We start from the raw sequence: 21,271 nt of genomic DNA on the forward strand, positions 1-21,271 counted from the left end.
ATACATGTCGCCAGTCCTGACAACAATTTGCGATATTGCGGCGTATTGCCGAAAGTTCAACGATACGAGCCAACGCCAAGTATATCCGCGATAATAATGCGCCTGCAATTGATACAGAGGTACGATGATCACCGTGTTCCTACGTCCGTTTGCGGCGGCCTTAGTGAAGTCGGCGCGAAGGTAGGGATATTAGAGGTTAAAGGGCACTCTCACTATGTTATTACGACTCACACCTGTACCCACAGGTAGGCCAGCGCCAAACAATTTTTCTGCTTAAGAGAATCTACTTAATGGCATGACGACGTTCACTCTCCGTTCTCTCCCTTCCCAACAATAAAAAAGTCAAAGTTGTAAATAAATTATTATTGCCGCTCAAAAGAACGAATGTAGCGCTCGTGAATATAGCCTGCTCGATTTATCGACTCAGAATAATACTTGGTAAAATAATAGAAAATTATGGTAATTATTATGACATTATATTTAATAATATTATTGTGTCATTTTTGAATAATAAATTGGTAATATTATTGGACCAATTTTTTCACAAAAATAAGAAAAGATTGTTATATTTTTGACGAGGAGAGAAAAGAAATATTTTTTGAATCTTATTATTATTACGCTTTACGATAACAATAATTGATAGCGTTGATGCGAATATGGTTTAATTGGCAAATTCGAGTTGTAGCTTTAACCATTTCACGAACCCTAACGACAAACCGAGCGAGGACTGAATTATTTTTTACGGAAAAGAGCAAATGGGCCGCATCGTACTGCCGTTCTATGACTCCTACGGGGTTTATCTCCGTCCCTTCTTACTTTCGTTTGTTTCCTCTCTATCGTCTTGCACACACAGCCCTTACTTCAACTCGGCTTACTTAAGCAAGGCTTCTCCACCCACCGGCCGGAGTCACCTTGGCTGGCAAGGGTTGAGAGGCTGGGCGAGCTGTAAATTACCAAGAGGGCATTTTGATTAAATTTTTTATGGTAGTAGACCGGTTACAACTCGAGGGGCTGACGTAACTCCAGCTGATTTAATGTATACGTTACAGGCGTCGCTTTTATTTACCATTCGCGCGGCGAATCTCTGATTAGAAGTAATAATTTCGAAACCCTGTAAGAAGAAGTAACACAATTGTCGTGCGATAATTTGTCGACGGTCGAAAATTAAAAAAAAAAAAACGGCGGCGGACAGAAAAAGTATTAAATTCTTTTGCTTAATCAGTTATTACGGTAACAATGTATTATCAAACGCTGTGTTTGTAGTAATTATTTATATATTATTGTTTCTTTCATTATTTGTGTGTGACAGAGTAAAAAATTTGTCAGTGAGATTCGACAGACGTATATAATATGAAATAATTAGTTATGTGTCAAGACGAGATAAAATCTTCGATCGATCGTGCGAATGAATGGTAAAGTTCGCATTCGAAACCTTCCCTCTCTCGCCGTCGTTTATGAAACGTCCACTAAGGGACGCGTTTACTTGGTTGCGAGGGAGCGAAGTGACTCAACAAGTGTTACGCCAAAACGAGCGTGCGTCTCTACGGTTTCGTCGATCCGCTTGTCTGGTCCGCGCGTGGTCAACATTTCTCTTATGTGTGAGGAAGATAACGTGGGAGAGAACCGAATATTAATTTTTCCGATACTAGTTTTTTTCCTCATGTCCACATAACTTTTTTTCTCATGAAATATCTCACCTAGAATTTGAATCCGTAATATCCAAACGAATGACATTTACACGCATTTGTTAGCGCATTCCACTACCCCTGATAAGTTTATCTATCGTCATTTAATCGCTCCCTGCCGCCTATGAATACTTGAATTATACAAATTAGATTGAGACATGAGAATACATATGGGATGTTCTCGGTGATACCAACGAGAACCAAGCGAGAATTCGATGGATCCGCGGAGAGGGATGCAAACAGAGGAAGGAAACAACAACCTCCGAAAGAGAGGAGACAACGTACTCGGGCGCGCGCGCACGTGGTCGCGAGAGGGTGAAGCGGGTCGTCTGTAGGGTGATGAGAGGGGAGGAAAGAGGATACCGATGAGGAGAGGGAATGGAGGCGGGAGGTGTCACGTGGGCGCGAGTAGGCCGAGGCTCCGCCTCCGTCAAGTAACTCGGAATACGGCGCGTCATTCATGGCCGAGCTAAAGGCTGCGCCACTGTTCGGGTCCGTCCGGCTGCAGCGGCTCGCCAGAGGATACGCTACTACGGCGCGGACACCTGTCTCCCCCGCAGCATCCGCCGTCGCGCCGCCGCCGCCGCCGCCGCCGCCGTCGTCGTCGTCGTCGCGTTCTCCGTCGTCGCGTCGCCGCCGTTCTCAGAGTCACCAGCTGTCACGCCGCGACTCGCCGCATGGTGCTCATGCAGCGTCCACGGGAGTACCGCGTAACGCGCGATTAAAGGACCGGTGGTCGATGGTGCGGCGGTCGAGAGGTCCGCGGCGAATCGAAAAGCCCTCCCGTTCGTCGACGGGAGAAGGCCGCCGGCGGCCTATCCCGGGTACCGGCGCGGGTGGTACGGGCGCGGGTGAGGGTGCGAGGGTGACACGCGGCACGCACACAGTGTTTAAGTGAGTAGTAACGTTTGAGTGAATTATATCGAAAAGAGAGAGAGAGAGAGAGAAAGAGGGAAGAAAAGAGTGCGCGATCGACCGAGACGACGGAGATACCATCGACATTCGTGGTGGAAGGGTGGCGGATGCACCGCGGAGGCGGAAGTGCCGGAGGCGCAGCCGGGGGTGGTATCGTCGGTGGTGCCGGCGGAAGTCACCGTGCCCTCGAGTTGGAGCATCCGTCGGCGATGCCGGGCGCACCTGGTTTCCATTGGGGGGCCATGCTCGCGGGTCACCACGCGGCCGCCGCCGCGGGTATGATGCAGCCCCCCATGTCGGCCGGTGGCGAGTACGTGCCTGCCGCGGCGCATCATGGGCCCGCTCATCCTGCGATGCCCATGGACTTACATGTCCATCAGGGATTCCCCTATTTCCCTACCAGGTTAGTACCAGAACGCGCGCGCTTTCTCCTCGCCCTTTGGAAAGAAAAGAGCGACTTCCTTAATTTTTGTAATCTCGATGATTTTAGTAAAATAGAATGTATACGATGCTATAACTTTAATAATTTACACGATATCATAAAGTTTATTCTTTTCGTATTTTTAAATATATTCACGAATTATTTGCACGATTCTGATCAAACTTTAATAAAGCTCCGATAAAAAAGCGTTTTATTTCCTTTAAATATATGACATTGTATTTGCACTTTGATGCAGTCGAGAGTAGCCTTCAAAGACTGAAAAGAACGACAAAAACTTTATTACGGGAAGCCTAATGCCGTTGCATCTACTGTCCAGTCCAGATGCATCGGCAAATGAAGAGGTCGCTTGTCTTAGCCTCTCAGATATTTGCCTAGTAAATATTTCTTCGCTGGAGAAGTACTCCCATGTTTACCCACTTTAAGCAAATACTTGGAAAAGTACTAGATATTTTTTAATCTACATATATATATGTAAAGTATTCTGTTAATATCTCTCTTGGTTGAGACGTCCACAAATCCACACATTGTTTTGTTGTGATTATAATTTGCAAAATTAAAATAATCTGACGTAAAGACGTGATAATCTGTTGATGAGAATTTTAAAAATTACTTTAAATAAAAATTATATAATATGTGTCCATATATATATATATAAATAAAAAATGCCAATCTAACGCGAAGAGATTAATGATATCGAAACCTCTCATTTCGCAAAACACGGTAATGTCATTCCTTCTTAATACGGATACACATACGCTTTCCATCGTCCACCGCAATTATTAACACTCTCCATGCCCATATCCCGCGATATATAATCACTCGGAGGAAAGCAACGCGTAAGAACAGTATCTTGTAATTACACTCTTCGTGCGCTTAATACCCTGGCAAATTGTATTAAGATTTTTTCATTCCGTAACACATGTAATTATTAATCTATCCGGAGAAAATGCGCGCGCGAAGCTCGCGTACATATATGTCTAGCTAAATTTGATTCTTTGATCGCGTTTATTCCCTCTGTATATTTAACTAAAAATATATTTTTCTTCTAATCACACACATAACACTCATACATATATTTCTACGCGAAAAATCTAATACTATCACAAATCGATCGATCTTGTATAAGAAATATAAGTTTTAATCCGTACAATGTACAAGTATTAATATATGTAGCTATTAATCTAACATATTAAACAAGCGCATACACGCGTGTTGAAATTATTTTTTATCGATAAACGGAGACTCGTATCGCTCTAACTAAGAAAGAATGGTATAAATAAAAAATCTCGTATGTCGATTAATCGTGTCCGACAAAGCTGATACTGAAGTAAGCAAATTACGTGCTAATAAGCAGCGGAAAGAACACTCGTGACATATCGCGAGGAGAGCGAGAATACGCTAGATGCGGGGCACACGCCGGGCAAAAAACTTATTATAATGCCTGCCTCGTACGAGTTATTAGCATTCCGCTATCAATTATCCTGTCTGTCGTGCTTTCGATGTCGGAGCAACTAGTAGGAACGTCTGTCGCTCTGTATTTATAAAACGTATAATCACAACGGTCATCGTAACGAAGAAAGCGTGTAAAGGGTGTCCCGAAATCCGTAATGTACACAGTACTTGAATAAAATTAAGCGATTTCTTATCTTGGGAAAAGACAAACTAAAAATTTTTTTTTATATGTATATATGTCTTGTAGCGTTGGTCTTTCCTTTAAATCTCGATATGGAGACTCTTTCTTTTCATAACTAAATAAATTTTACATATATATATATATATAATATTTATTTATAGTTCAATAAGCGACACACGTCAGACGTAATTAATTCGTACATTAAAAATTATAGTTGTAATAACTAGATGAATATAATGTAGATATGACTTGTAAGAGAATGAGAAAAAAGGAAAATTGATATTTATTTCAAATTTTTTTAAATATAATTTTATCTCTTTCTCTCTTACATATAACAAAAATCTTTGTTTGTTTTCGCGATTTTGGATCTTAATTTTTGGACACCTGGTACGTAACGCAGTGACACACAGCGTGAATGACATTGACGTATCGTTGTCTCCCATGCGATGCCGCTTGAGAAAGTGGCAACGAAGTGTGTTTTCGATCGCCGTGATTTTTAACTCTATCATTTGATTCCATTCTCGAGTAGCGAAATTAATAGATGACCGTTCTAGCGCGATTCATTGACCGATTATGTCACGAATGATTCACATCGCACCACGCGACCTGTCGCGTGTTATCACGATGACGCGCTATGAAATCGATCCTGGCGAATTGTATAATCCTAGACGAATATACATACATAAAAAAAGACGTATAAATTGAATGATAATTGTATGTTATAGTGATTATGCCGGTTTGGATGGATTCTCGAAAAATTTGTCTATGGAAATCGTCTTCTTACTACGCGTTTGTCAGCTCCAGGAATTCTGGTAAAACGGTCGGTAAAACCACAGAGATGATAATTTAACATAAACGATCGTGTAGCATTTGACGCCGATTGGCATCGATATGAATAAGAAGTAGCATTTGCTTGTCGAGTCGAGCGTTAGCGGCCGTTCCGAATCATTTGTTACGAAAGAGTATACGGTATTTGCATTGATTCTTTAGAAACTCTTTACTTGTTTCGAACTTTTTTCACGACAAAAAAATACGAGTGTCTCCCTCGGTCAATGCTGCTCATTAATTTGGAATTGAATAAATACGCATCCGTCATCTGCCTGCTCTTGAGCTCTGATGCATATATATATGTATTTGTAATATAATTTGTATAATGTTATATATCATTTATATAAAAATTAATGCCAATCAATATAAAGTGTATGTATCTTATGACTTTATCAAAAAAGTCATTTGAGAAGATTGTCATATGCTTACAAAATTAGTATCGGAAAGTAATAAAGAATTCATTATCGCAAAATGTGCCAGCATGCGCATGTTATGTTTTGTATCAATGATAATATTTAATATCGTAATCTCTCGATGTATATAATTCTGACACGAATTATTCATTCGTAGACATAACACTTGGATTAAATCGTATACACGCAGCATCTCAATGACACTCGTTTTAACATTGACAGGCTCCCCTAGAGTACATTGACATTCGCACACTGTTATTCCATGACATAACTTTGTATCAAAATTTCGCTCACTATATGGCGAAGCGATGATAACAAAGTATCTCGTTAAGATCTTATAAAAAAAAAAAAAAAAAACAATACTCTCGTTACACATTTAACTTTATAATTAATCGCAAATATGGAGAGACAAAATTAGATATTGTATATATAAATTAGAATTAATTTAAAAAATTGTACGGGGGAGTGGGAGGGGCCGCGAAGGATGCCTTTCCGCATTTATCCTCGCGCGGAAACTCGGCCTAATTATCGCCGCGTCACGCATACGCGTGTGTCCGAAGACACGGAGAGACACGGTCGCACAGACATTGAGAGCGTTATTGAATGATGGGTCAGCCAACTACTAATGGGGCCGGACGCGCGCGAACACAAGGGATTATAAGAAGCGCGCGCGAGTATGGCTTGCGGCGAGTCAAGGTTGTTGCCGGAGTTACTCGCACATTACATATCCGCCACCGATGTGTGGATTTCTGGCTTTTTTTTTCCCCCTCTTATATCGTCAGGAATTTTATCTCGCGCGCGTCTTCCTAGATTGATCGCGACAGACAACCACAGCATCCGTCCTTTCAAACATTTCTGTCGAGTACATTCATTTTTAATAAGTTGGACGATTTTGACAAGTATAATGTCGAGTGATTAGAAACGGTAAATCTTGAAGAAGAATTCTCGTTACTTTATCTTTCATTTTAAAAGCTCTTTCCCAGTACGGAAGTTTAAATATCTCGAAGCTCTCTTTCTCTTTCTTTCTCTCTCGACGGGACAACACATTGCCTCTAACCCTGATTGGATCCGAGGCCAGAGGCATGCATAGTTTAGCGCGAGGTCTTTGCCCTTACGGAACCCTTACGCATACGAGACTCTAGAGCACTTAATTCGAGTACGATATCGTTGCTCTCGCTAATTTTGTATGTATAAAGTAATTCGCGACGCGTTACAGCATAAAAGCTGCGGATTGCGCGAAGAGATTGATCTTGAATAGAAAAGAAAGCAAGCCAAGGCGAAGAACGACAATGTGACTGTTTGGGATCGCCTTCGGTCGATGCGTGATGCTTGTCTCGGAATCAGAGATCGCGGACCCATCGATATATAACTCGGTGTTGCGTGTTTTTATTCGCCCGCTCGACTCGTAGACGAATTTCATAGACGATTGCAACGTCGAGATTAACTCGCACCCCCGAGAACTCGTGTCGAAAACTCGTTTCTTCTCCGTGTTTTCTCTCCTCCAACCACCCACCCGTATCTCTCCCCTGTCTCCCTCTCGGTTTCACCGGTTTCTCCCTCGCTTTTATACACTCCCCCCTTTTTTACTCTCCGATACCGCTCCGTGTCTCTTTCGCGCGCCATCCCTCTCTCCTTATTCCCTTTACTTTATCTCTGTCCCTTCGCGTCCTCCCTTGCTTCTTCGGCTATACCACCGTGGCAGCCCGGTAGTTGGAAGCGCTGACTTTTTTCTCGGCTATCGGCCAGTGGATCGCGCTGCGATCCGCTGGACTGCAATCAGAATTGATTATAGCCTGCCGAAACTCCGGCGCGGCGCGTTCATATTATACAACTCGCCCGAGGCCCTCTGTTCCTTCCTCGCTCTTTCTCCTGTCTCTCTCGCCTCTTCTTCGCTCGCTAAAACCGCGCACACCGTCGTCCGTCTCGTGCGCGACGTCACCCGACGCGCTCGCTCGCTCGTGCGAGCTTAAAACGAGCACCGTGAGGCTCTACATATACACACACACACACACACACACACACACACACACACACACACATATATATATATATATATAGAGAGATATGACTTTAATAATATTTCCAAAAAATTGATTGTGATGCTTTTAGCGAGCACGTATCATCACCAGAATTGTATCGATCGAGAAAAACGCGATGAAAGAAACGATAATCTCTTCTCTCTCCACGAGAAAGATTTTTATATAATACGCTCGCGGTAATGATCGGGTCGCGCGTCGATCGTACGCAACCCGTTTGTGCGACGTAAAAAGCACACGAGGACAAGCTTTGTTCTTTTAATCCTTTTCAACCTTCTTTAGCCAGCGAATTCCACCGGCGTTAGACGTTTCTTTTGCCTTCTTTTTTTTCTTCCCCATCAGCTTATATTATCTTGCCAATCCTGGAACGATTATTAGTTATAAGCACGTTTATAGACTTAATACGTGTTCTCTCCTATGATGGTACTATGCGTCAAATATTTCGCTGGAGCGAGTAAAACACACTCGGAAAGTATGACCCTCTTCCCTCCATTATAATATATTCATGTTCTATTTTATAAGTATTATTGTAGCAATTTTCATATTTCTTATCCCGTAGCGAAATTCATGTAACGATTTACAATCAAGAAGATATTTCGGAAATCTCTTTCCGAGATATCACGCGATATTCTATAGCATCGGAAACGTTAATTAATAGGTCGTACATCAGCGAAGGTGTGTGTATGTGTGTGTGGCGCAGAAGTGATTTAATATCCACTTTAATTAGTTTGAAAAACGCCCATTGAAAAAAGCGATGGAGTGAGGGAGAGGGAGGTGAGCCCGACATTTTGCACGCTACTCTTTGATACGTTTTATTTCAATGCATTCGGTGTATCAAGGCCGCCACGCGGTACGGAATTTAGCATGGCGATATACTCGCGCGCGCGAGTTCTTTATGAGAACTTCATTTAACGCTGGCGGGACGCGCGTCCCACTCGAAAAAGCAATTACACACACAGCTTATTCGAAAAATCATTTCCTATTCTTCCCATCGATCCTTTTCGCGAACACGTCCGCGCCGCGCATTTTCATTCAACGATTTATTACGTTCGTCCGTTCGAACGCAAGACGACGATTTGTTCCAACTTTTTCGTTCGTCATCGTTAAAACAACGTGTGTATGTAAGAGAGAGAGAGAGAGAGAGAGATTGGATTGCTCGATTTTCTTGCACAACGATCGAGATTTTATTCGTCCCGCGCAAACTGACTGTACAGCCGTCGATCGACGCGCATTCCATTATATTCGACGATATTACCTGAAGCGTAAAACGGCGCTTTTTCAGATTCTCTCTTGCGTTGTATTTCCCAGGCGTCGACTCGTGATCTTTTTGCGTCCGCATTACGTGAAACTTATTACACTCTCTTATGCAACTAATGCCTAGGATAGATATCTAACGCGATTTTCGCGCCTGTGACTGTGTATCGTATACATCATGTATGTCATTTTTAGAAAGTGCGATAACGATTTATTTACCCTAGCTGTAATATTCACACGTATCACGTTGCTCTAATAAAAATAATCTCAAGAGAGAAAACTGCGTTCTCTTATGGATAATGGATATTCCTCTTACGAAAATATCTCGTAATTGCAAAAAAAAAGATTAATAATAATAATTACTTGGATGTTCGAAAACAGGCGACGTTCTTCCATTATCGAGCTTTAACTTGAATTTTTTCGAATCGTTAAACAGCACTTTCCTATATAATGGTCTAACGTCCAGACACACTGCGCCACGCTGCAATAAGTCGTTTTCGCGCGGGAATTGGCCTGGCCTCCAATCAAGTTTAATAATGTAGATGCGGATCAGAGCGGATAAGAACAGGCTACTGATACCGCCGCCGCCACCACCGCCACCACCGCCGTGCCGACGTCGGTTCTGCTCGTCGGACGAGCCACAAACGGTATACGTTCAGCTTACGCTCGATCTTATGCAATTTGCAACATCACGAACCTCGGGGCTTTAACGCGGGCTTACCGTACGGTTTTACGGTACGTACGGTCATTAAATCACGGAAATATACCAGAATACGATCTCTCTCTTCCTGACCTCTCTCTTCGGAATGCATCTCATTAGAAATAGTCGTTTTTTCCACAACAACAATAAAAAAAAAAAAAACGATAAAAGTAAATATATAAGATAATATATTTCTTTCGAAATAAAAAAAAATGCATTCGAGTCGCGAGACAATCGAAGCGATCAAATTGGAAGGTTGAATTTCTTTCGAAGCGAACGTCGGTGACGTAACAATAAATCGCGAGAAAAGTTTCGGCGACGTCTCATTGTTACAGCCTGTTGGAAGTTAATAGGCGACGAAGAAACGGCGCGACTAGAAGCCGAAAGCGCGGGTGTTGACGCTATACGTGGGGGAACGGAGTAAAAAAAATGTTTCTACGACCCCTCGGCAGTTTCGAGCTCCCCAAAGTCTTCGAAGCGTAACTTAGCATACTTTATTTGATTTTTTGTATTGGATAATAGTCTCAGGTAATAGGGTGCGGCGCGCAGAATCGAGGAGAAAAAGATAGAGAGAGAGAGAGAGAGAAAGAAATGGAGAGACGGGCAGGGAGAGAGCGAACAAATTTTCACGCCCCCATTACTTGCATTAACGAATTTACATTTTTTAAATGGAAGGGTCGAACTCTCAGGGTGATAACTTGCGGGTGATTTGTTCCGTGAAGAAATGAAACCACCGCTGATATTGCTCCTTAATTCGTGGATGTTCGCGATTAAAACTTCACGATACATTATCTCAATCCCTGGAAAAAATAATTTTCAATAAAATATTGACAATTGTTATAATTATTTCGTAATATTTTCGCATCTAACAGGGGAGGAGAGAGGTAGAACACGCTGATTTATCAGTCTAATAGTATCTTTACTTAAGCCTGAGCGAGTTACGCGAAATTGTAGCTTCGCTACCTGGATAACGCGTTAAAATCGACTATGCGACTAATGTCGGGTCTACGATCAGCCGCGGGCAGTATGAAAATATCAATGGTTACGCTAGACCACTTCCCGCGATTAACTGGTATTCGAACACCAGTAGCCTCCTTGAGAGAGACCGATGTCGATACCGAGCCTATAGTTTAATCCGGGTCACGCAGACCCGAGGGGATGGACTAGGATTAGAGTACATAGATCAGAAGTCGTTATCCTTCGAAGCGCCGTTTGCGCTTCGCGTAGCCGATAAAACCTCTCTTTATCGTTCATTCGGAAAATTTATAAACAAACATGTCCTTAGTACTCTTCATAATTAATTTCTTTTTAATGATATTGACCACATAAAAAATCTCGAACGTGCTCATCGAAAACATGAATAAAGTAATATAAGTAAAGCAGTATTCGGTTGCACGTAATCTTTAAAACATATGTTTCTAGTAATCGCTGATGCGGTTATATCATCGGAGGTGGGGGTAGGCGGGGGACGAAGAATTGGGGGAACGTGCGCGGGGCGCGAATCTATACATATTTAATGAGACCGCGCAGTTGTAAAAAGTAGCTAGCGAATCAAGCCCCAACGGGGCGACTCGCGACGCGAGGAGGAGAGGAGAGGAGCGGGGCCACCGCCGTGCCGGATACTTTTATTCAAATCTCATCCGTCGCCGCTGCGAAGATGCTCCGCGGGCGCGAGAAGGGTATATCAAAAGAAAAATACTCTCAGCGCCTTTCCCGCATGCATAACCATAATCCCCGCATAATGTATATTTCAAAATCTACCGACACGCCGGCATCTCGAGCTCATTACTATTAGATCGATACACGACCCTTCGACCTCTGTACGGAGGGTGGGTGCACGCGAGTGGGATCCTCGCATTTTGCGTATCTACGATATCTAGACCGCGCGACGATATACTTTTATCTTAAAGTAATTTATAATGAAATATTTTTTACCGAATAAATCATTAGGTTCGATATCTCTATATAACATATGACATTTATAAAGATCCGCGTACAAGCTCATATTTAAATAATAATACGAGAGTGAATTCTAAGGTTTTTTAGAATATTAAATTAATAATTGTTCACATTGTATCGTTCAATGTATTCGAAATTAATGATGTTATAGAGAGAGAATAAGAAGAAGAAAAAAATACGTGTGTCGTTCGTGTGTCGCCTATATGTCAGTTACGCGCTAGCAAACTCTGAGTCGGCACCGGTTAGAATCGAGTTGAATCGAGTTGATAAGGTTAACTAAGAGATACGGAGGCGTAGGGAGGTCAAGTGACCACGTGGGCGGCATTACACGTCGACGGGACATACCATCTATTATCGTCGGTACGTACGCGTACATAATTGTACGGGTGCAAACGTAAAGCCGATTTAATTGTGATGTAAAAACGCACCTTTGACATATATATTTTATAACAAGAGTATAATACATCTATTTAAAAACTGACAATTCAGAGAGAGAGAGAGAGAGAGAGAGAGAGAGAGAAAGAGATTTAAATATATATATCTAATAATTTCAACAGTTTTATTAAATTATATCTTAAATTTTATGATATATGTTTTTTTAGTCTCATTCTCTCTCTCTCTCTCTCTCTCTTGATTTCGTCGGGTATCGTTCGAGTCGTCGCATTGATAAAATACCGAAGCCAACACGGGTGGTGGATCCGATGAATAATACAGACGTAGCGCAATTAGCTTTGCCGTTTTCAATTTAATCGGCGAATCACCGATCCTTCGGGGAACGAAGACTCGTTCTTGTAAAAGAAAGACTCCCATACGCAGTGCCACCACTGCGTAACGGGACGGAGCTGCGACGGGCCCACAGCGGGTAGTCCGCTGGCTCTTTGGAATCACTCTTTGGCGTTCGCAGTAATTCGGACGAAAGCACGTCTCATCCGCAACGGAAGAGACGACAAATCGCTAGATATGGATTCGCGATTAGCCGTTGTACGCGCGCTCTTTAGCTGCATAACTAAAAATAAACGCACGCGTGTCTCTAATAGGCGTATAACGAGATAATAACGACGTCGGAAAAAAAAGTCGGGAGTTTGATGAGATTACGTTTCAATTTACTCTCGAGTGCGATACTCGTTCGAAGCGCGGCAGAAAAACCGTGCGGATACCAGTATTTTCGCGAAATGGTCATCGTTGAGCGCGGCAATCGATAAGCTCACGAGGGATATAAATGATGATAAGCTTCGTGCATAATTTCTACGATATAGGCACTGAGATCATATTGGAGATTCGATAAAAATTACACGATATAATGTGGGACGAGAGATTCGTAGCCCGAAGCTAATCGCCGGTGAACCGCCGCGCCGATTCGTATCGTGGCGTTTTTATCGGGGCCCGGGCAACGAAAGACGATTACTCCGGGATCGGTGTCTTTAAGACGCGTTTGCCGACGATACATCCATCCCTCCCTCCCCTTGCTCTCTCTCTCTCTCTCTCTCTCTCCCTTCGTCTTCTTCCACTGACAACGATACTCTAGCCATAACTTTTGCCATAAAAATCCTTAAACGAGATAAGAAGCTTGTTAATCGATGCACCGTGAAGAAATAAGCGGGGCTCCAGATGAAAACGCCACGTTAATGTAAAGACGATGACGTATATAATTTCCCCGATTATGTGGTACGAATTCTTTTACGTACGGTGGAGAATATTTACGAGACAACACACAATGTTCTGAACCATTAATCGCACTGAGGCTTTTTTCGCACTTGGATGTTTCGCGCTAATATCACAATCTCCTCTTTTCTTTGCCGCGTAACAAATCGTTATATATTCATTATTTATAGAGTTGTGTGACTCGCACGTATTTTACTTTTTAAAACTTGGTGTGGAAAATAAATTTATTGTCGGTTTGATTCAAAGTTTTTCCCTTAATAAATTATATGTGCACACATATATATATATATATTTCTCGAGACAAAATGTCTCCCCGAAATCGATCTATTTCAAGCGATTTCTAAATCCATACTAGCAGCAAACATGTCGGATCTGAATCGGAAGACAGCAAACGGTCTCAAGACGATACGATTATCTCGCGAAAGAGTAACGAATTTCGATCGGATGCAAATGAGCCGGTTCTGCGAGCGTATCGTAGATTCGCGACGGAGCTCCCCTAAGCCTCGGCCACGCGCGCGTGCACGCACGCACGCATGCATGCACGCACGCACGTACGCATACGCTTAATACGCGCGTGCTTCCGAGCGAGCGGACACCACACGCAGACACTTAGGCGCCACGGTTTTCGAACCAATAAATCCAGAGTGTCTCATTACTAAGCTTGTCGCTTTAATTGAAATCTCGTGTTTTTCCAAACGCCTTTTTTGCCACTCGCGCGACTCCCGAAGCTTCTATTTAAACCCAGCGACACCTCTCGCCCCGATATCTCGGCGTTACGAACGAGATGCTACGGCATCATCCGCACCTTCCTCTTCGCCTTCCTGACCAATTTCCGATTTTTATGCGTCTCGTCCGCATCACGGTACTCTGAGTCACGAGCTTCGCAAAAGTACATAGCTCGCAGACAAATTTTTTGAAGGCTAAAGATAATTTAGGCACATCTCGACATATATTTTAATATAAATATAAAAATTTTAGATTTAGCTGGTATTTTATAATATTTCATAAGCTATATAGATATCAGAATCTTTATTTTATTTTACTGCAGATTCTCTATCAATTCAGTCAAAAAATCTAGATTCTTTATAAAATATATTTAGTATATACAACTTTTTTAGTTTTCAGAATAAAATAAAAATCTATATCATATATGAATAAATAAAATTATATAAACACAATGTCCACACATAAACTTTAAATATACTAAAATATTGAAAATGTATCAAATGTACCCTGTACTTATGCTACGAGATCCACAATATTATCCTATTAATGCCACTTTTATTAAAAAAATTTTTTTTCGCATGCACAAGTAAAATCAGGTTTAAAGATAAACTCGGCAGATTTATGTACGCGTTTCGCGACTTTAACGAAACTCGACGAGTAAAAAAAAAAGCGAAGCAGCGAAAGTGGAAGCTAAGTGAAAACTATTACACGTGAGGTTTGGAATTTAATATTAAAACTTATAATATATGATCCCGGCAACGAGAGAATCGATCAGAAGTTAACAGATTGAATTTTACAACTCGACGCGACAACATAACACCTTGCATTACGGCTGCAACGACTTAGCTTTCGTAACATCGTCGAAATTATCCACGGGAGAACGGTAGTATGTAAGACGTAATATCCTCCTTCCCCCCTTACAATTTTTTTGTTGTTGCTCGATTCCTTCTTACATGTCGTTGTTCCCGTGTAGCCTTTCAAGTAACGCAACCTTTAACCTTTGTTATCTTTTTGGCTTGTCCGAACACCCATTCCCCCTTGCAACCCGATAATAAACGCGCAAGCCGTTAACAAGATATAAATCTTGTCGCGTTACGATGTAAAGCCGCTCATTTTAAATAACCGTAACGGAGTAGCGTGCGCGAAATATAACCATTACCCTGTAAAACAAATGTATAAAGAATACTTGTTTTATTTTATATCGCTCAACCCCCTCTCTTGACGTCACAGATATGTAAACAGACGATCAGAATGCGACGATGCGCGGTTCAACTTACGCACGTGAGAAAAACACGAGGAAAAGTAATTCTGACAAGTCAAACTAACGAGATTGTATCTCGATCTGTGATATCTCGGCAATTATCGTAAGATGAAAAAGAGTCGCGCGGGAGATATCCCTCCCAAATTAGGCGTTATACACGGGGCGACGTAATGTGTACTTAACGTACGCTCGCATTACGAGCCGCGTTTTTTGCCCTTCTTCGTACGCTATCGCGCCGCGTTAATTGTAAGTTCGGAACATATCTCGACCGCGCTAAGAAACGCGCATTCCGGTTTTCGTCGAAGACGAAAGAGATCGGTGGAACTCCCCGCGATGGTATACCGCGGCGAGGGACTTTTTCTCTCGTTGTTCCGCTCCTCTCTCCGTCCGCGGACGCAGATGCGCGAATGTAGGGTGTGGTGGGCAGGCTGTCGCCCCGCCACTACTCTACTGGTTCTCTCTCTCTCTCTCTCTCTCTCTCTTTCTTTCGTTCCTCTCTTCCTATCTCTCTGTCTCTTTTTATATATCCCAGGGCAAGAATGTTCCCGTGTTGGTTCGATTAATCAGTCGTTTTTCGTGTCCCCGTTCTGGGCCAATAGAGGGAGAAAAACTTAACGTATGTGATAATGCGCCAGCTATGCTACCCGCTCGCCGTTCCGCTGGAACGTAGGTCGTGCCTGCATATAGGTATACCGAAACGAGTCGAGAGACGACGACGACGAAGACGACGACGATGACGATGGTGCACTGAACCCGCCAGCGGCTTCGCTCCGCTCCGCTCCGCACCGGGGTGCTGTCCCGCGAGGGACTCAAACTTTTTTCCCGGCAACAGCTCCGAGGATACGTAACCATCGTTCGGATCACTCGATTTGTTCATCGACAAAAGCGTATACTCTTCGCCGAGCCAAACTTTCATTTGTCCCGCCGAGACAGAAATTATGGTCCAGATTTTTTGACAGCTGGAGTGAATTTCGTAGATTTGAACGATAAAAGACGCGACGCGTCGAGAATTTTCGTCGATGGGAAAATTATGCGAATCGCGTTATGTAGGTACCGTTGCCCGCGATTATAATTCAAACGGCACTTTCGACGCGCTCACCATCGATTTAACGTAATATTTCACGACTTACTGGATTCGGAAGCTTTTCACTCGTGATCCGAATTAAAGTTCCATCGAGTATGACTTACGACGTACGAACGGCACTACCGTCTCCTCTGTAAAAAAGTTTCGCTTTATTCGAGTTCCGTTCGCTAATGCGAAAATAGTATTTGTTAACGTTCGCTTCCACCTTGCTCACTTGTGACTCGCTGCAAACACTGCTTCTCAAACTTAGCACAACGAGAATTTAAAACGAGAAATGCTTTATGAGATAAAACATGAAACTATTTTCACAAAATAACAGAGAGAAACGACAAGTCGATATAACGAAGTAGAAAAATATTTTAATAGATTCAATTTAGTGATATATACTATATAAAAAATATAATGTAAAAATGCCTCTTTTTAAACTTCTCTTTTTGTTAATGAAAAATTTTAACATTTTGTTTAATTTAAATTATGATTACAAACTTTATATATAATAACTTTATAATACAAGCTTGACGGTATTGAAAAACGTAGTTAAAACATTAACGTACGAATAATGCTATTTGTCGACGAAATTTTAAAAATTCAGGTCTTGGTCCATCTCAATCAGCTGTCCATCATTCCGGAATTACTTTACACACATGCATAACAAAGTGTCTAATATCATCGATTAAAAAGAAAGACGTTAGTTATTTGAGCGAAATTCAACTACTCGCGTTCCTTATCAGCGTTGTTGAAAACTAGCGGGCGCGCGAGCCCGATCAGAAAGCGGACCATCGCAATGCCCGGGATAGACATTTCGCACAGCCGGTGTATCCAAAGTTTAACTTTACACCGAGGGGTAGAGAGAGGGAGCGCCCGTTCGACGTGATCGCACCATGTGTGTGAGTCTCTGCCCCCGGTCCACGTATTATGACTAGTGTCGTAGAGCACGTTTGCGGTCCCTCGTTGCGCGAGAGAACCGGAGAAAGCATCCCCGCGTGATTCTCTTGGCGACCTTAGCGACACATGGCGCGACGAAGGCGGATGAGAGGCGGCTCCGCTTCGCTTCGGAATCTTTCCAACTCGTTCGTCCTATCTCGCGAAATACGGGAAACACACCCGCGTGAGAAATTTCTTCTCTAATATCGTATCGGGGAAGATTTGTGGCAGACGGAGAAAAGTCTCCCCCCGATTGTATTTCCGGCTGAAAATGTCTCTTATCATATATATTTCTCGCGAGGAAATATTTGCGAGAAGTCTCGAAACGATAATATCTCACGTTACGATATCGGAGTAAACATTTGCATTCCGCCTGCACGGCCGGCAAGTTCGGAGCGGGTTCGCGTTAATAAAATCTCAACACCTGGCAGGTTTCATTGGCCACATTACGAGCACAAATCTCGAGACGCACCCTTTAATTTCCCGCACGCGATGAGGAGGATAAACGGGATTGACTATAATGACCGTTAACTTACTGCTAGGTGGTTATAAGTACACACGCGCGCGCGCGCTCCAATGTTATATGTGTGCTTAAGTAACACGGCTAATTATGACAGGTCGAGTTGACACTCCGCAATGCGTGGTTCTAACTCAATTTCTCTCTGGTGTTACGTAATTGAAAAATTAATAACTAATATAATCAAGATAAAAATTTATGGCGCGACTCATCTAACCGATTATTTCATTCAGCGATAATTATATGAAAAAAAAAAGATTATGTAAAGAAATTATTTATCGCTCTTTGTATATACAAACAAAATATATATTCGATTCACAATTTGCCGATCCTATTGATAAAAGCACCGCGATAAAATTTGAATTCTAATAAAATTATCGTGTTGTTCACCTCCTCCCCCTCATCACTTTTACGTACGTTTGCGTGCCATGACGATAGCGTGGAGGAAAGGCAGACGAGAGTGAAAGAGCGATTTGGTGACATCAAAGTTTAATAAGCGCCATAAGCCGATCCAACCTGCGGTACGCGCGGCTAAAACTCGTCGAGCAATAAAAGCAGTAATAAAGCGTTCGTCTTTCTCACGTTCCACCACGCGGGTGGAGGAAGGAGATAGGGTGGCAAGAGAAAGAGAGAGAGAGAGAGAGAGAGAGAGAGAGGGAAGGTAAAGAAACCATAGCACGCTCGCTGGCTCGCTCGCACGGTGGTTAGCCCAAAGGTTAGAAGGGCGGGAACGCATTAGCGGTGGAAGGTGGCGGGCGCTCATAGAGACGTCCGGTCGCCCAATTACTCCCGCATTAAATCAATGTTCCTCCACCCCCGATCCCCGACCATACCGCCATCCCGGTAATAAACCGTGGCCGACATATCTGCACGACTTACGGGCTCATCCCTCCGTTGTCGCTCACGACCCTCGACTCGCCCCCGCTTGGCCCGGGGAGACGACTTCGTCGCCGGAATGCGCGTTCTGTCGTAATATTTGGCTTTAAATCATGTCGCGTTGACAGGCCCCACTTTCGCGCGCGTTTCCTTCTGATTCATCAGTTCTCGCTGGCCGCGAACTCGATCCCTCGATGTCGACGTCTGTTGGGGTTCGTGACTTTCTACCGCGAGCTACATCGAAGATAACGCGATGCTAGGAGTTTCGGTGCTTAAAAGTTTAATCACGACAAAAATCTAATTTAAAATTCTCGCCTATTCAATATATATATGTGTGTGTGCAACCGCCGATCGGTCTATTTTGATGGATAAAGTTTATAAATTTTATTTTATTTTATTTTATTTTATTTTTTTGTCAAATTTATGGCATTCAACGAAGAAGAATAGAAAGGAGGGCCCGGAGTCGGAACGTGGCACCATTCAACCGCAAGATTAGGTTCGCGCGCAATTTACGACGGCTAAGATCTTATTTCTAGCCGAGCTTTCATATAAAAGCTTTTTCCTGTAAGCTGCGACACGGGATTTGGATTCCGGAGTTGAGTATAAGAGGGGCAATGCTGATCGCGCACCGCGACGAATTAGTAATACTTATACAAGTGTCAACTTTGACTGGATTTGCTAGAGAACGATATCGCGAAACGACACACATCTGACTTGAAAAAATCCGAATCACAAAGAAAGAAATTGCTATTAAATTTTAAGAAAAATTATTATCTTAAAAAAAAAATTAGTTGACGAGATCGATATTATAATGTAGAAATAAACTTAAAAAAATTATTTCTGTTTCCAGATATCGAGATGATGCGCTCTGCTGGACGGAGAGGTAAGAAATTTTATTATATATATATTCGTACCGTATATGTGTGTGTCATTTATGTATTTTTGCTTATCGGTGTAAATTAATGAACGAAAGCTCACAATCCTTATACATTTATTGATAAGCGGGCGGTATGCGTTACGCGTCGGAAAAAACGATCTAATAATACAAGGCGAAGTTACACGGAAAGGAACAGGTAACTTTCGATAAACGGAGGCTAAGGATATAAAAGATCCGGCGAGGTGATTGATACAGAGAGATCGACGTCGCGACGCAATTCCATTGTTCAAAGCGAGCGCTGCGGCGCGCACGCAGAAGCAACGAGCGAGAGGCATCGAGGTCTGGCACGAGGTTCTTACCTAAGGATATAAATCAACTCTCGAGTGACGAACGAACAGAGCCGGCACACGAGGCCGTTTCACGGACCACCGTACATATATAAACGCACACACGCGTGTACGCATACTGGACCGGGCGTACGAAAACGGTGACTTCTAAACGAAATACACTTTGCTACTCGTTTTAAATTTACGTTCCCTTCAAAGAGAAACGATATTATTCTAAAAATCCGTCCGCGAAATTAAAAAAAAAAATTATTTAACATAAAACCACAGCAACGAGAAGATGTTAATATCTTATGATAGTATTTATCGCGATCCACGAGTATGATCGTATCCGAAAAACGTATCCGAGGACAAACTATTATGCATAATCACGTTGCGCGAAGAGAAGTATATATAATTAATGACGGCGAGAGCCGAACGCGTGGTATCGCTGTAATTAACTCTAAGCGATTTCACACTAATTGCAAACAACATAACACAATTAATAACACGTTATCGCGTCTGTGCATTCTCCTTCTCTGTCCCTCGCGAATTTTCAACATGTCACTCGTAATCATCCTGTATGAAAAATCTCGCGCCGTCATTCGAACGCGTTGAAATTAATGAAGCATCTCCGCCGCATTATGCATCATTACCGAGATATCGTACTTGTATTGTGTATAAATTAATATCAGTGAATAGAGGGTGATATCGAGAAACATGTAGAAAATATTATCTCGACTAGCGTACGGCGATCATTTGAGAAAAAAAGAGCATTCTTTTCGTGATATAAATTATATTTTAAGCCGACGATTATTAAGCAGGAGCGATTGATCAATAAAGAAAAGAAGCACTATGGTGAAAAATGCATAAGGGTTATCTGCGAAACTCGTCCGCAGCAGGTTGATAATTATTGAAGTATCGATTAAATGCTCCGTTCGCCTTGATTGATCAGCATTTATATCGTGGGTACATCCACCTCGCGTCGGTTCCCTACAATTTTAAACCGGGTGCCCCATCCTACCCGAGTGTCCATCGCGGGCTCTTAAGCCCGTAATGTGCCCGTTTTCGTTCCTACTAACAGCGTTGTTAAGAGAGAGAACGAAATGTTAATTATATTATTCATAATCGCCAACGTAAGATTATCCGGCGTTTC

At 42.5% G+C, this 21,271-nt stretch overlaps 1 protein-coding gene across 1 annotated transcript in view; it reads left to right on the plus strand.

Annotated features, from left to right (window-relative positions):
• The first annotated feature begins 2,638 nt into the window (after positions 1 to 2,638).
• The window catches only part of LOC115238954 (protein trachealess), an 88,637-nt gene continuing 70,004 nt past the window's right edge, over positions 2,639 to 21,271 (plus strand). Inside the window, 2 exon segments of the mRNA XM_029813195.1 lie at positions 2,639 to 3,003; positions 19,766 to 19,798. Coding sequence (XP_029669055.1) covers positions 2,708 to 3,003; positions 19,766 to 19,798 — 329 coding nt within the window. The 5' untranslated portion in view covers positions 2,639 to 2,707.

This window comes from Formica exsecta, unplaced genomic scaffold (genome assembly GCF_003651465.1).
Source record: "Formica exsecta isolate Colony F162 unplaced genomic scaffold, ASM365146v1 scaffold363, whole genome shotgun sequence".
Taxonomy (NCBI): domain Eukaryota; kingdom Metazoa; phylum Arthropoda; class Insecta; order Hymenoptera; family Formicidae; genus Formica; species Formica exsecta.